Source organism: Hyperolius riggenbachi, chromosome 12 (genome assembly GCF_040937935.1).
Source record: "Hyperolius riggenbachi isolate aHypRig1 chromosome 12, aHypRig1.pri, whole genome shotgun sequence".
NCBI classification, from domain to species: domain Eukaryota; kingdom Metazoa; phylum Chordata; class Amphibia; order Anura; family Hyperoliidae; genus Hyperolius; species Hyperolius riggenbachi.
Window position 1 is genome coordinate 157,841,493 of NC_090657.1, and position 15,905 is coordinate 157,857,397.

Sequence of the window (15,905 nt, forward strand, 5' to 3'; positions counted from 1 at the left end):
CAGCACTGTACGTTCTCCCCTTACCTCCAGTAGCACTGTACGCCCTCTCTTTACCTCACCCCTCCCCTTCCGGCAGCACTGTACCCCCTTACCTCCAGCAGCACTGTATGCCCTTCTCTAACCTCCGGCAGCACTGTACCTCCTCCTCTTAGCTCCGGCAGCACTGTACGCCCTCCCCTTACCTCTGGCAGCACTGTACACCCTCCCCTTACTTCCAGCAGCACTGTACATCCTCCCTTTAGCTTACCCCTCCTCTTCCAGCAGCACTGTACCCCATTACCTCCAGCAGCACTGTACGCCCTTCTCTAACCTGCAGCAGCACTGTACACCCTCCCCTTACCTCCAGCAGTTCCACACGCCCTCCCCTTACCTCCGACAGCACTGTACACCTTCCCCTTACCTCCGGCAGCACTGTACGCCCTCTCCTTATTTTCGGCAGCACTGTACGCCCTCCCCTTACTTCCAGCAGCATTGTACTCCCTCCCCTTACCTCTGGCAGCATTGTACTCCCTCCCCTTATTACCGGCAGCACTGTACGCCCTCTCCTTATTTTCGGCAGCACTGGACGCCCTCCCCTTACCTCTGGCAGCATTGTACTCCCTCCCCTTATTACCGGCAGCACTGTTCGTTCTCCCTTTACCTTCGGCAGCACTGTACGCCTTCCCCTTACCTCCAGCAACACTGTACGCCCTCCTGTTACCTGCCAATTTTTTATTCTCCTCTTTTATTCATATTTTTTTAGAAGCATCGGGTGGCTCAGAGATGCTTGTGGAATGTATGAAGTATGCTGTATATTTATATGTGATTTGATGTGGTGTATTGGCTGAACCATATATCGCACATCTGCCTCCAAAGTAGGGAGGCTGCCTGTACCTATTTTAAACATTTACCTATTAAAGTACTACATTGTTTGCTTGCTATATACCCTGCGCTGTTTGCTTCTCCTCAGTCCTCCCCTTACCTCCAGCAGCACTTCCTCCCAGCAGCGCCGGCTGATCTGTCAGCAAAGACAACAAGATATTATTTATGTAACCGGTTACTAAAAACAAAACAATCCATAATATAAATGTATAGTAACAATCGTGCATATAATGGTAATAAGACTAATAATAAAATAATACTTCCATATATCAATAACAGTGCCAAGTATGTCAGTGATGATCAGTGGTGTAGCTAGAGATATTGGGGCCTTATAGCCAGGGCTGTGGAGTCGGAGTCGTGGAGTCGGAGTCGGGCAATTTTGGGTGCCTGGAGTCGGGAAAAAATGCACCGACTCCGACTCCTAATGAATTTGTAACTGTAATTAAAATAGAAAATATGATTAAATGTTCTATTTCTCAGATAATAGTCATTAAAAATAATGTATATATACAGTATATATACAGTAATAGCTGTGCTTAGTCCACAAAAATGAAATAAACCAATCAAAATTAGTTACTTGTGCTGCTTTCAATAAAGCAGTCCCCGTATTTTTAAGGTCAGATATACATATCTGATTGTGACTGTACAGTATATATGATGTGTACACAGGAATCTCTTATATATACTAAATAACATCTATGCTGTAAGAATAAAGCCTGATGTGTAGCTGTGTCACTAATAGAGATGGTCAACGAGATGGAAATAATTCTGCTTTGATGCTGATTTATGAAAATGTATGCACTCCCTTTGCTGATGAAATCAAATAATTTGATATGTTGTTAAAATTTGGTTTGGTGACTACAAATTAAAGGGTAACTGAGACGGATGAAAAGTAAAGTTTTATACATACCTGGGGCTTCCTCCAGCCCCCTTCAGGCTAATCAGTCCCTCGCTGTCCTCCACCACCTGGATCTTCTGCTATGAGTCCTGGTAATTCAGCCAGTCAGCGCTGTTTGGCCGCATGCCGCTCCCACAGCCAGGAACATTCTGCAACTGCGCAATAGTGCTGCACAGGTGTAGTATGCTCCTGGCGGCGGAGTGTGTGCATGCGCACTACGCCCGACTGGCTCAAGTCCCTGGACTCATAGCAGAAGATCCAGGTGGTGGAGGAGGACAACGAGGGACTGATTATCCTGAAGGGGGCTGGAGGAAGCCCCAGGTATGTATAAAACTTTAATTTCATCTGTCTCAGGTTTACTTTGTTACACAGTAGTACTATACTCTACATATGCACTCCTCACAGAGCTGCAGGGAATCCACTGAGAATGTTCAGCACATTGAACACAGTGGTGTTGTCTGTTTACAATCTCCTCATTCCCCTGGAGAGTACCTGCACATCATTCTTACATGTACCCACACTTACATTGCCTAGGGCCTGATAGATGTTCTTTGTTCCAGTTTGTACCTTTTACAAGTACTCTTACCAAGGACTAGTTTTAGTCTAAAGGGAATAAATATAGTAGTCTACATATCCTTCTCACTTCAGTTGTCTTGTAAAATTCCTAAGCGCTGGCAGTTAAGAGACGAATTTCACGTTACATACTTTTAATCAACAAAATTGTAATATGCAAATTAGAGGAGTCGGAGTCGAGGAGTTGGAGTCGGTGGAATCCTAAACTGAGGAGTCGGTGGATTTTTGGACCGACTCCACAGCCCTGCTTATAGCAAAACTTTCATGGGGCTCTCAGATGGAGGCACCCTTAAAGAGACACTTAAGCCAGAAAAAAAAAATGAGTTTTACTCACCTGGGGCTTCTACCAGCCCCCTGCAGCAGTCCTGTGCCCTCACAGCCACTCACTAATCCTCTGGTCCCCCTCTGCCAGCTAGTTTTGTTTTTGCCGACAGGCCCGTCAGGACTGGCCACGCGTAGCTTTTTCCGCATTCCCGACTGCAATTAGCTCTATTGCGGGCCACAACACGTACGAAAATGCGCGTTGTCGCATTACGCACGCATAGATATGCGGCAACGCGTATTTTTGTACGCATTGCGGCCCGCAATAGCGCTAATTGTAGTCGCTAATTGTAGCTAAATCCCTTAACTCAGAATAAAAACGGAATGCAAACTTGAAATAGCACATGGATACAGCTAGCCATAATTCTAGTTACACACTATGAGGTTTTCTGTCAGATTTACTGTCAGATCAATTATTTCCAACATGTCCGTTTTGATTTCCAATCTATTTTCGACTGTTTTCCGCTTACTCCCATAGGAAATCTATCGGAAAATGATCAGAGAACGATCGGAAATCAGATCAGACATGATGGAAATAAATCGATCTGACAGTAAATCTGCCAGAAAATCTCATAGCGTGTACCTAGCATTAAGTACACTTACATGATTTATACAGCAGGGAGAGGATTTTAATTGCAGCGTCGGTGTGTTTCCCGTAGTGCGGCAAAATGTGCAGAATATTGGCAAGTGTGTTTCCTGCGTAAAACAACGATATGCAGATTGTGTTTTAATATTGTGTTTGATGGGTAAATGACACAACCACTATGATCAGAGAAAGTGTCGCAGCATCCACAGGCTCTATACAGATTACAGTACATTACCTCCTACTGATGGTATCTCTTCACATAATCTGCTGTAGTGACTAAGGTCGGTCAATGAGATGCAAATGATATGCAGTGGTGAGTAATTTTCATGTCTTCTCAGCTGGGGGTGTTGCAGTAACGTTGTCCCCTTTCTTCCAGGTAAGCGGATCCCGTCGGCGAATGCCAGTGCCGCATCAGGGAAGGGATTCAAGTTGCGGAGGCAGTCCTCAGAGGCGGAGCATCGCTGCTGCTGATTGGACGGACTGTAGACCACCTGGCCTCCGGTGGTCCGGCTATGCACACAGTGTGTTCGCTTCCTCCGCTGTAAGCTTGCCACAGACTGTCTTTTCTAAAGGGAAATTGTACAGAGACCGTCCACCACCAATATTCTATATTTTCACTAAATGGTAAAACTCTTTCAGTGGTACGGAGGATGTTTTGTGTGCCAGTTCTGCTCATCCTCTAGGACAACGAGGCACCTGAAGATGGAAGACCGGCTCTCCTGCGGTTGTTGCTCCTCCCACATCGCTGTTTTATTACCCCCTGTAGATATTTTATGACTTGATAATATGTGAAGAGGGACAGTTTATCTCCATGGTATTTCCGCTTGGCTCCCGTGTCATTAGGGATGCTGAATTGTTCCGGAATGGAGATCGTTCCATATTACCCAGAGCGAGATTTCTCCCCCGCAGACCCCCACACAGACGAGGTGAGAATACGCTGTTTGCATACCTCAGAAAACGCAGTCATGTGACCACTGGGCTTCTCTCTAGCCCCTGTCCAGTGCTGGAGGAAGGGCAGTCTGTTTCAAGATGGTGCCCCATAACCTCTGCTGAGTGCCTTATAGGTGGGGGGCATGTCCCAGACCTCCATCCTGCAGCCCTTTGCCTGGAGGTCTAAAGAAATGGAAGTCCAGGGGGCGTGTCCCTTACCTCAATCCTGCGGCCCTCTGTCTGGAGATCTGAAGAGATGGGAGTCCAGAGGGTGTGTGTCCCAGACCTCCATCCTGCAGCCCTTTGCCTGGAGGTCTAAAGAAATGGAAGTCCAGGGGGCGTGTCCCTGACCTCCATCCTGCGGTCTTCTGTCTGGAGGTCTGAAGAGATGAGTCCAGGGGGCGTGTCCCTGACCTTCATCCTGCAGCCCTCTGTCTGGAGGTCTGAAGAGATGGGAGTCCAGGGGGCAGGTCCACAAGTTCTTATAATAAACAAAGGGATTTGTATTATATTTTTATTGACCTCCTATGGGGAGTGATGGTAGAATATAGAGCTTTATTCACCTTGCTGATAATTCAACTTCAATGCTGTTATCTAAATGCCCCCAAATTAAAGGGAACACTATTTTGTCAAGTTGTTTCTTGTCGCTCACCAGCCATCTCTGTAAAGGAAGTTCTGTCAGATTTCTGTTATGTAATGAGCCACCATTGGGATTACTTGGAAAAGAGAGATTTTCTGAAGGTGTGAGGGACAGCTTTCACCTGTATGTAGAGACATCTTAGCTGGGAGTAACAGCAGTCTGCAGCTGCAGCCCTCAAAATATGAGGTGGCCATACAACTACATAGATGTGATATCTACTCAATCATTTATCAACTTGCCTCATTCCTCCTTTCATTATTACCTCAGAACTCGGCAGAGATTTGTCTGTTACCGCTCTCTCCACTGCAGCCGCAAGCTTTGTATGGCTCACTGCACTTCAAAGATATGGAGCCTCCCTTTCCTTTCTCTCTCCACTGCAGCCACACACCCTGTACTACTCACTACACTATAAAGCTATAAAGCCTCCCTCTCTCCACTGCAGCCACACACCCTGTACTGCTCACTGCACTACAAAGCTATGGAACCTCACTCTCCTGTCTCGCTTCACTGCAGCAACACACCCTGTACTGCCCACTGCACTTCAAAACTATGGAGTCTCCCTCTCCTGCCTGCAGCCACACACCCTGTACTGCTCACTGCACTACAAAGTTATGGAGCCTCCCTCTCCTGTCTCTCTCCACTGCAGCCACACACCCTGTACTGCTCACTGCACTACAAAGCTATGGAACCTTACTCTCTTGTCTCGCTTCACTGCAGCCACACACCCTGTACTGCCCACTGCACTTCAAAACTATGGAGTCTCCCTCTCCTGCCTGCAGCCACATACCCTGTATTGCTCACTGCACTACAAAGTTATGGAGCCTTTCTCTCTCCACTGCAGCCACACACCCTGTACTGCTCACTACACTATAAAGCTATGGAGCCTCCCTCTCCTGTCTTTCTCCACTGCAGCCACCCACTCTGTACTGCCCACTGCACTACAAAGCTTTGGAGCCTGCCTCTCCTGTCCCTCTTCACTGCAGCCACACACCCTGTACTGCTCACTGCACTACAAAGCTATGGAGCCTCCATACCATGTCTCTCTCCACTGCAGCCACCCACCATGTACTGCCCACTGCACTACAGAGCTATGGAGCCTCTCTCCTGCCTGCAGCCACACACCCTGTACTGCTCACTGCACTACGAAGCTATGGAGCCTCCCTCTCCTGTCTCTCTCCACTGCAGCCACCCACCCTGTACTGCTCACTGCACTACAAAGCTATGGAACCTCACTCTCCTGTCTCTCTCCACTGCAGCCACACACCCTGTACTGCTCAATGTAATACAAAGCTATGGAGCCTCACTCTCCTGTCTCTCTCCACTGCAGCCACCCACCCTGTACTGCTCACTGCACTACAAAGCTATGGAGCCTAACTCTCCTGTTTCTCTCCACTGTAGCCACAAACCTTGTGCTGCCCACTGTTTTTTTTTCCTGAGTAGGCGGACACAGCAGTGTGGAATAAGTGGGCGGGGCTATGAGTAGGCGGACACAGCAGTGTGGAATAGGTGGGCGGGGCTGTGCTGAGCAGGCGGACACAGCAGTGTGGAATAGGTGGGCGGGGCTATGTGGAGTAGGCAGACACAGACTTCTCTGATGCTGGTCACAGTCTTGCTTTGCTGGTTTACAATTGCTGGTTTCGAAATAATTGCTGCTTTGGCTCAGTCTGCAGTACAAAGCTAAATGCATAAACGTGTGAATGAGCTGAACCTGGATTGTGGAAATGACGTCACATACGCAGAGATCTGCAGCAGAGACTGGGGGGGTTGGTGGTAAGCTTGTCTGCGTATACGTTCCCGGATGATCTGATTGGTCGGCCCATCGACGCGTGGCCCTTCAAATTGGCAATCATATCGCCAACTGGCAATTGCTTGTATAAGCACCGGTCTTCAGAAAAATGATGCTATTTCTGCACATCCCCGCTTTTATGAACTGGCTCCTTAAAGTACTTGGTCAGGAGCCCAGACCCCAGCCATTTCCATCACAGACTGTCTTTGTAGACTCATTCAGTGCCCTGCCCACATGCAATCTCAGCATTGAGGATGATACAATCTCAGCAGCCCCATCCACAGAGCCTTCTGACACCTATGGGAGGAAGAGCAGTGAATGCCAGACTACACTTCCCAGCATCCCTACATTACAGTCATGCTACACTTCCCAGCATCCCTACATCACAGTCCTTCTACACTTCCCAGTATCCCTACATTACTGTCATGCTTCACTTCCCAGTATCCCTACATTACTGCCATGCTTCACGTCCCAGTATGCCTACATTACAGTCCTTTGACAATTCCCAGCTTCCCTACATTACAGTTATGCTATACTTCCCAGTATCCATACATTACAGTCAGTCTTCCCAGCATCCCTACATTAGTCATGCTACACTTTCCAGCATCCCTACATTACAGTCATGCTACACTTCCCAGCATCCCTACATTACAGTCCTTCTACACTTCCCAGCATCCCTACATTGCAGTAGAAACTGATGTGAGTAGGTGAAGTTCCAGTAGCTGACACCGGTGTCTGCTAACAGGAAGCTAAAGGGGCGGTATAGATCTGAAGCCTGTACGGATAGGTGCACAGCCACACTATAGATGTAATATGTCACAGTAATGGGGGCAATTGCTGTGAGAGAGTTAGTCTGGGTCATTTCCTGGGTGATACTATCGATGATACAGACTGAGGGGGATTTCTTCTCAGTGAATTTGGGGGTTTTATGAGCGGGTGGTCCCTTTAACCCTGTCCCGGCGTGTTGCTGGCGCTGAACCGTGCGCACATTTTGCTGCTCCGGGAAATCAATATTGTTTAGTATAACGTTATTAATAATTAATGCACCTTTATTTACCTAAGAGCCGGCAGGGTTGTCATGGCAAAGACAGATCAGATAGCCGCGGTTATGCCTTTTGTCTCCAACGGCGAAACAGAATAGTGGCCGGTCCTGTGCGTTCAGCTGAATCACGCCTGCAAGTCACGGGCGATAAATCCGCCATTGTTCCACTGCGAATAGAGCGAGAACGTGACATTCCCACAGAACTCTGACATATTAACGTACATCAGCCAGGGTCTTCATTTCCGTAGGGTGGCCACTAGCGGGAGGCTACTTCCTGTGTCCTTCCTCCAATGACCCCCTGACACCTATAGCACCCCCTAACCCTTCCACACAGCCTCCAAGGCTGCTACAGGAGGCACCGCCTCCAGTGATGATATCATCCACCTTGCTTTTGTTAGGTTCCCGATTGGCATACCTATGAATATGCCATCGGGAGACTTGGGCACAGGATAAAGCCACTATACAGCTCACTCAGCTCCTGCACAAGTCCCAGCGGCGGTAATTACCCCTCCAGGTCCAGGTGGATGGTGGGGAATGCTGTAATTTTGGTTTCCAGCTATTGCTGGTGGCCGAATTACAGTGTTTTAAAAGTAACTTGTGCTTCATCTTATAACAGCGCCCAAATCACTCACAGTGCTCCAATATAGCCGTAATTCCTATTATGCCCTATGGTGGCGCCAGCTGCGCCCAAATCTCCTGCGCTGTTTTAACATCACTCCCTGATTGGCCATCAGTTGGCTTTACAGAAAAATGGGGTCTGTTTACATCCTGATCAAGCAGAAGAGAATCCACATGATGCTCATTCTTAAGGTGACCATACCTTTTTTTTTTTTTTCAATCCGATCGGATTTCCCGTTTTTATCAATCCGGAATGCTGGTAATTTTTCTTCAATTTTTCTAAAGATTGTATGGTGTGTTAGATTGCCAATTTATTAATATACATACCCTAGCAATTTTCTCAGAGGTTCCATTCATTTTTATCATAATTGGGGAAAAATTGGACATAGGTGTGTGGTACACTGGTCATATTTTTTGAAATGTTATAATCAGTCAGCAAAATTGATTGCAATTTTTGAATTGAACAGATATTTGAAAAATTGTATAGTGTGTGGCCACTTTTACAGTGCTGTAATCACCAGCCAATCCAATCAAGGCAGAGAGCATCACTTGTTGTCGGGCAGACTCCCCGCCACAGACCGCCAGCTCTTTACTGATACTTCCTGGATTCTGTACACTGCTGGTAGACAGACTCACGTGGGCAGGGAAAGAACCACAAATGGTCAGCAAACACTTCCAAATGATCTGTTTGACTTCTTAATCTAGAGATGTGATTCCACTCGTCCTTCATGTCGCCTGAATTCAGTCAGAACCAGTCGCAAGAGTTTGACTAAAACCTAAGTGATTTATCCAGGAGGGAAGCTAAGAAGTAGTGTGTATCTGCAGGATACCCCTCCCCCCATCAGTCTGTAGGGAGGTGTGGCTTAAACCGACAGAACAGTCACACCCATTGAGCATGGCTGGCTGTAAGCAAGCGGTAGTCACTCATGGAGGATCTATGAGCTGGGACAGCAGGCAGTCTCATTTGGCAATCTTCTTTAAGGTGGCCACTAATGATCCAATCTTTTTCATCCAATCTTACCAAATCTATGTAGTATAAGGGTAAATTGAGTGAATATACTGAATGGATACTTCAGGTAGTTACCTTATATTACATAGAAATGGTAAGATTGGATGAAAAAGATTGGATCATTAGTGGCCACCATAAGCCTCCCTGGCAGTATGAACTAGCCCAACTCCTCCTAGGGAAAAATACCTAAAAGCTGTATGGACGAGACAGGCTGCATTTTTCGCACACGAATGCAAATTTTAATGCAAAAAATACATGCGATAAACTGCACATTATAGCCTGGCAGAAAGGTAAAATTATTTTTTTACATGATTTTCTATTTTAACTTTTATTATACTCAAAATGTAGACCCTTGCTTGCCACATTTTGGTAAATTTCAGGCAAAATTTCATGAAAATGAATTGAATCACTTTTTGCACAGAAATCCAGCAGCAACTGAACGCCAGGGAGGTTAATTCATGCACAATTTTCTTTAGGATAATGTTCTTTTAAATGCTTATCGAACCTGTGCCTGTACGGATGTTTTAACGCCTAGCTCGTGTCTATCGATCGGGATGCGGTCCTTTTCCGCTTAACTCACTTCCATCTGGTAGAAGGACCTGATTTGCCGAATGCTGAAAATAGCGGCGCCCGTTTTTCCACTAACCCTATTTGATTGTTCCCCATACATTCACCTACTGCATTTTTCCTGCGTTTGCGTTAATATGAATGGCAAAAAATGTGCACACCGAATGTATGCGATTTACATGCAACTTATTTATTTTTTGCTAACAAATTGTTGGAAAAATGCAATTGCACCATGAAAAATTAAAAAGCGCACGAACCAATATGGAAAAACACGTGCTAAAATTTGAAAAAAGCAGCATCATATTGTTCATTTTGAGTGGAAAACGGTCCTTACTTGCCTCCATTTCACACATAATTCTCTATATAATCGGCACTATGGAGCACACAGCTTCTGATTTTATAACTAAACCATCAACTTTGATTTATTTATTTTTTTTAGTTTTGCCAAAAAAAATAGTGAAATGGCATTTTACAGGACGATCCCATAATTCTGTGTAATTAACCGATAATTAATCTATTGGCCAAATCTCTGCATCACAACTTGTATTTTTTTGTTTGTGTTATTAAACTGCAAAGATTGGGAACATGTTGTCATTTTTTGTACTGCAGACCTGGGCTGGCCCCAAGAGCTTGCAATCCATGTAATGTGCTAATGTTGTTTTGCCCTTCATTCGTCTTTATTATCCTCATCATACAAAGAAGGGTCCATGCTTTTTTTGGAATGCCAACTGTTTTTAATGTTCTTTGTTCTTGCTGAAAGAAAATAAAATAATTTCTAATAAGTTGATTGTGTCTGAATGGTATTGTCCACATGCCTAGTGTTTGTATGGTATTGTCCACATGCCTGGTGTGTGAATGGTATTGTCCACATGCCTAGTGTTTGTATGGTATTGTCCACATGCCTGGTGTGTGAATGGTATTGTCCACATGTCTAGTGTCTGAATGGTATTGTTATGCTTGGTGAGCAACCTGTTGACCTTCTCACTGAGGTGAGAGTCCTCCAAGAGCGCAGAGTCTAAATGCCCACGAGTGTTCACCAGAGCGCCCCGCAAGGGACGATGGACTTTCAGCTGCCTATTGTTCACCAGGTTACGCTCAAGGAGAGACCCTAACAGTGAGTCGGAGAACAGGAGACACCGCGTTGTAGAGCGTGGTACAGAATCAGCAAACAAAGAGTAGTCAGGCAGTCCGGAGTCGAGGCAGGCAGAGTTCTGTCATAAACGGTATAACAGGCCGAGGGTCGAGGCAGGCAGAGTTTTCTCATAAACGGTATAACAGGCATTGTCCACATGCCTGGTGTGTGAATGGTATTGTCCACATACCTGGTGTGTGAATGGTATTGTCCACATAACTGCAGCCATTCTTACACTGTTAATTGCAGGGTTCTCAAACTTCAAACAGTTGGTCACTGGATGACTGGGATTAATATTCAGGAAAGTGGGTGGGGCCTAAAACAGCCAATCAAAAGTCACCTAATGATTTTCAAGGGGAATAATTCAATTGCTGCCATTGTAACACTATTAATGTGGAGTCCGTTTGGGTAAATACAATACAATACAATAACATTTGTAAAGCGCTTTTCTACCATAGGACTCAAAGCGCATAGATATTCATGGTGGAAATAAAACTTGCCAATTGCTTATTGGGGTATGCTACAGACCACCTCATATTAATGAAGCTGCAGAACTGTGATTACTACAGCAGATTGAAAAAGCTGCAAGTAAAAATGAGGTCATAATTATGGGCAACTTCAACTTTCCAGACATTGACTGGGGTATTGAGGCTACCCATTCTGGTAAAAGCAGCAGATTTCTGGCAGCACTACAGGATAATTACTTGACTCAAATGGTAACGGAACCAACTAGGGGGAATGCGTTACTGGATCTGATCATTTCTAATAGACCAGATAATGTATCAAATGTGCAGGTTCAAGAACATTTGGGAAATAGTGATCACAACATCATAACGTTTGATCTGGTGACTGATAGACCACGAGGCAGCGGGACCACTAAAACTATGAATTTTAGGAAAGCAAAGTTCAATCAAATTAGGCAGGCACTAAGTTTGGTGAACTGGGATAATGTACTACAAGGGGAGGACACTGAAGGGAAATGGCAAGCTTTTAAACTTATTCTCAATCAATATTGTAGTATGTATATCCCATATGGAAACAAAATGTCTAGGAATAAAAAAAGGCCTCTATGGATGAATAGAAAGCTTAGGGATAAAATGAAGAGGAAAAGGAATGCCTATAAGGTCCTAAAACAGGAGGGGACCGAGGCTGCACTAAGCAATTATAAGGAGTGCAATAAAAATTGTAAAAAAGAAATTAGGCTGGCAAAGATCGAAGCTGAAAATCAAATCGCTAGGGATATCAAATCTAACCCAAAAAAGTTTTAAGCCTCATCTACACGGATAGATGAGGCTGCGATCCGGCGGCTCTTCCGCGTGCCCGCCGTGTCCCCGCTCGCAGCGCATGCGCCGCACTCGAATCCCCGCTCGTCCCCGCCGGCGCCGCTTATCTTCCGCTCGATTCCCTGCCATTGTCCCCTCGTGGGGAGCGAGCAGGGAATCGGCGGTGCGGAGATCCGTCCTGTCGGATCTTATCAATCGAGCCGCATCAGCGGCTCGATTGATAAGGAGCATCGCGGCCTCTTCTACTCGTGTAGATGCTGCTTTACAAGTACATCAACTCTAAAAAAAGAAAGGTTGACTGTATAGGACTCCTAAAGGATGAGGGTGGGAACTCAATGGTGGATGACCAAGGTAAGGCAGAGTTATTAAATGCTTTCTTTGCTTCTGTCTTCACAAAGGAAACAGCACTGTTGCAAATTACAGAGGCAGAAGAGTCTCAATCTTCTAACTGTATTATTAAATACTTAACGCAGGAAGAAGTAAAGGCAAGACTAAATAAATTAAAAATAGACAGGGCACCTGGCCCGGATAGCATGCATCCTCGGGTCCTAAGGGAATTAAGTTCAGTTATAGCTAAGCCCCTTTATCTTATCTTTTGTGACTCTCTTGCAACTGGCAGAGTCCCAGTGGATTGGCGTACAGCCCACGTTTTCCCATTATTTAAGAAGGGCAAAAAATCTGATCCAGGAAATTATAGACCTGTAAGCTTAACATCAGTTGTATGCAAACTATTTGAGGGGTTACTAAGAGATGCAATACATGACTTCATAGTAGAAAATAATCTTATTTCTCAGCATCAACATGGGTTTACTAAAGACAGGTCCTGTTTGACTAACATGCTCAGCTTTTATGAGGTAGTGAATGCTAATATGGATATTGGGAATGCTGTAGATGTGATATACTTGGACTTTGCAAAGGCCTTCGACACTGTTCCCCACAGAAGTCTGGTGCAAAAGTTGAGGATGCAAGGACTGGGGAAGAGTTTGTGTGCATGGATAGGGAACTGGCTAATGGACAGAAAACAAAGACTTGTGGTCAATGGATCGTACTCAAAATGGGAGACTGTTAGCAGTGGGGTCCCACAGGGGTCTGTACTGGGTCCAGTGCTCTTCAATTTATTTATTAATGACCTAGTAGATGCAGTAGTGAGCAATGTTGCTATTTTTGCAGATGATACAAAATTGTGCAGAATCATCAACTCTCAGGAAGATAGTGTCATATTGCAACAGGATCTGGATAGGATGGCTATATGGGCACATACATGGCAGATGAAGTTCAATGTTGACAAATGTAGTGTCATGCATTTTGGTCGTACCAATGGTCTAGCACCATACAAAATAAATGGGATACAGTTAGGGACATCAAACTTGGAGAAGGACTTAGGAGTACTCATCGACAACAAGTTAAATAATAGTACTCAATGCCAAGCCGCTGCAGCTAAAGCGAACAAAATTTTGGGATGTGTAGCAATCCCCGCATTCTCAGATCCACAGGTTCTAATAATCTAGTCATACCCAGAGTCCACTTAGAAACTTTTGGTCCCAGAGCCTTCTGTCATGCTGCCCCTACGTTTTGGAACTCCTTACCTCAACAGATCAGGACAGCCCCATCCCTGGACGTGTTTAAATCCAGACTGAAAACCCACCTGTTCAGTCTGGCATTTGCAGAAATATAACTTTTGTTGTGTGAATACTTCATCCTACTAATTACTGAATCTGAGAGAGCCTAAGCGCTTTGAGTCCTATGGGAGAAAAGCGCTATAGAAATGTTATTGTATTGTATTGTATTAAAAGGGAAATAAAAACTCGAGATGCTAGCATAATATTGCCCCTGTTTAACTCTCTAGTAAGGCCACATCTGGAATATGGAATTCAGTTCTGGGCACCACATTACAAAAAAGATATTGCAGTTTTAGAGCAGGTGCAGAGACGAGCTACAAAATTGATACGTGGGATGGAAGGTCTCGCTTACCAAGAAAGGTTAGATAAACTGGGTTTATTTAGTCTAGAGAAAAGACGCCTTAGAGGAGATCTAATTAACATGTATAAATACATCAGAGGGCAATATAATAGCTTGGCGGATGAGCTTTTTGTCCCTAGGCCTTCTCAAAGGACTAGAGGACATGATCTGCGCATGGAGGAAAAACGTTTTAGCCATTTATTTAGGAAAGGGTTCTTTACAGTAAGAGTGATTAAGATGTGGAATGCATTGCCACAGGAAGTCGTTATGGCAAACTCTATACCTGCATTTAAAAGGGGCTTAGATGCTTTCCTTGCGTTGAAAGACATCCATGGCTACAATTACTAGGTTATGCCTAATGATGTTGATCCAGGGATTTTATCAGATTGCCATCTAGAGTCAGGAAGGCATTTTTCCCTTTTGGGGCTAATTGGACCATGCCTTGTGGGGTTTTTTTCGCCTTCCTCTGGATCAACAGGGGTATGTGGGGGACGGGCTGGAGTTGTACTTTGTACTGGTTGAACTCGATGGACGTTTGTCTTTTTTCAACCAAAATAACTATGTAACTATTTAATGGCAGAAGCCTCAAACCTGCTAGTCGGTCATCATTAGATGACTGGGTTTTAAATTCAGAAAAGGGGGGCGGAACCACAAACAGCCAATCAGTTTCTTTCATTGATTTCAATGGAAAAACGTAGACTGCTTCCATTATCACATTATTGTTGCCAAGGACCTCAAAGCTCACAAACTTGGTAATTGACTGACGGTGTCAAGGTTACAAAAAAAGTGATTTATTTAATTTATGTGGACTCCAGGTGCACAAAAATTGCTCTGAATCCTCGGCTTCGACTCCACAGCCCTGCTTTGCTCTCTGGTACTCTTTCCATTCTTTGCTTAGAACTTCTCTTCTTCCCTGACCATGTTGGTTCAGCGAGGACCTTTTTCAGGGTTAGGACCTCTTCCAGGCAGCCACCCTATGGGAGAATTATGGAGGCCACCTTAATGGACAGGATAGATTCCCAGGTACCTGTGAGATGAAAAATCTGCGTAACGGACGCCCCTGGAGACTGGATGTCACATGTCGGAGGGCTCTGAGATGGATGCTGATCTGACCGAGTCTCCTCGCAAACTATTATATTTATTTAAATAATACCAACTGCATCGTTAATATGACTATTTATACTCACCACCAGAGGTCGCTGTGTGGAGACAGGAGAGATACACGTCACTAGGGATAGTCAATCAGGTGCAAATAATTGTGATTGATGTAACATTATGCAAATTCTGAATGCATATATGCAGCTTGAATATGGACCAATCAGTTTAACCCTTCCGTGCTAGCCGATTTGTCCTAAATGTTGTAAAAGCCCTGATTCTGCTGAATCCAACGATATAAGATATGTATAAGTAGCCTGGAATAGGTGCCACCAATAAAGGTAACAGATATAGGTGCAACCAGTATAGGTAGTCTGGAATAGGTGCTGTTAGTGCAGGTAGCCAGATATAGGTGCCACCTGTATAGGTAGCCAGCAATAGATGCCCCCAGTACAGGTAGTCAGGTATAGGTGCAAAAAAACACTAATGAAGTACTCTGGGGAATAGCTTACAAATACAATTTCCTAGCGGAATAGGCCCCTAATGCACTAAAACATAACTTTTATTAGTTATTAAAACCAAATGGTGAGCAACAAAACTGTATA

General features: G+C 44.9%; 1 protein-coding gene across 1 annotated transcript in view; it reads left to right on the top strand.

Moving 5' to 3' along the window:
• Positions 1 to 10,613, top strand: part of RAB22A (RAB22A, member RAS oncogene family) — a 48,832-nt gene extending 38,219 nt beyond the window's left edge. Inside the window, exon 7 of the mRNA XM_068262522.1 lies at positions 3,616 to 10,613. Within this exon, the coding sequence (XP_068118623.1) occupies positions 3,616 to 3,710 (95 nt within the window). The 3' untranslated portion in view covers positions 3,711 to 10,613. The remainder of the gene's footprint in view (positions 1 to 3,615) is intronic.
• Positions 10,614 to 15,905: the final 5,292 nt, after the last annotated feature.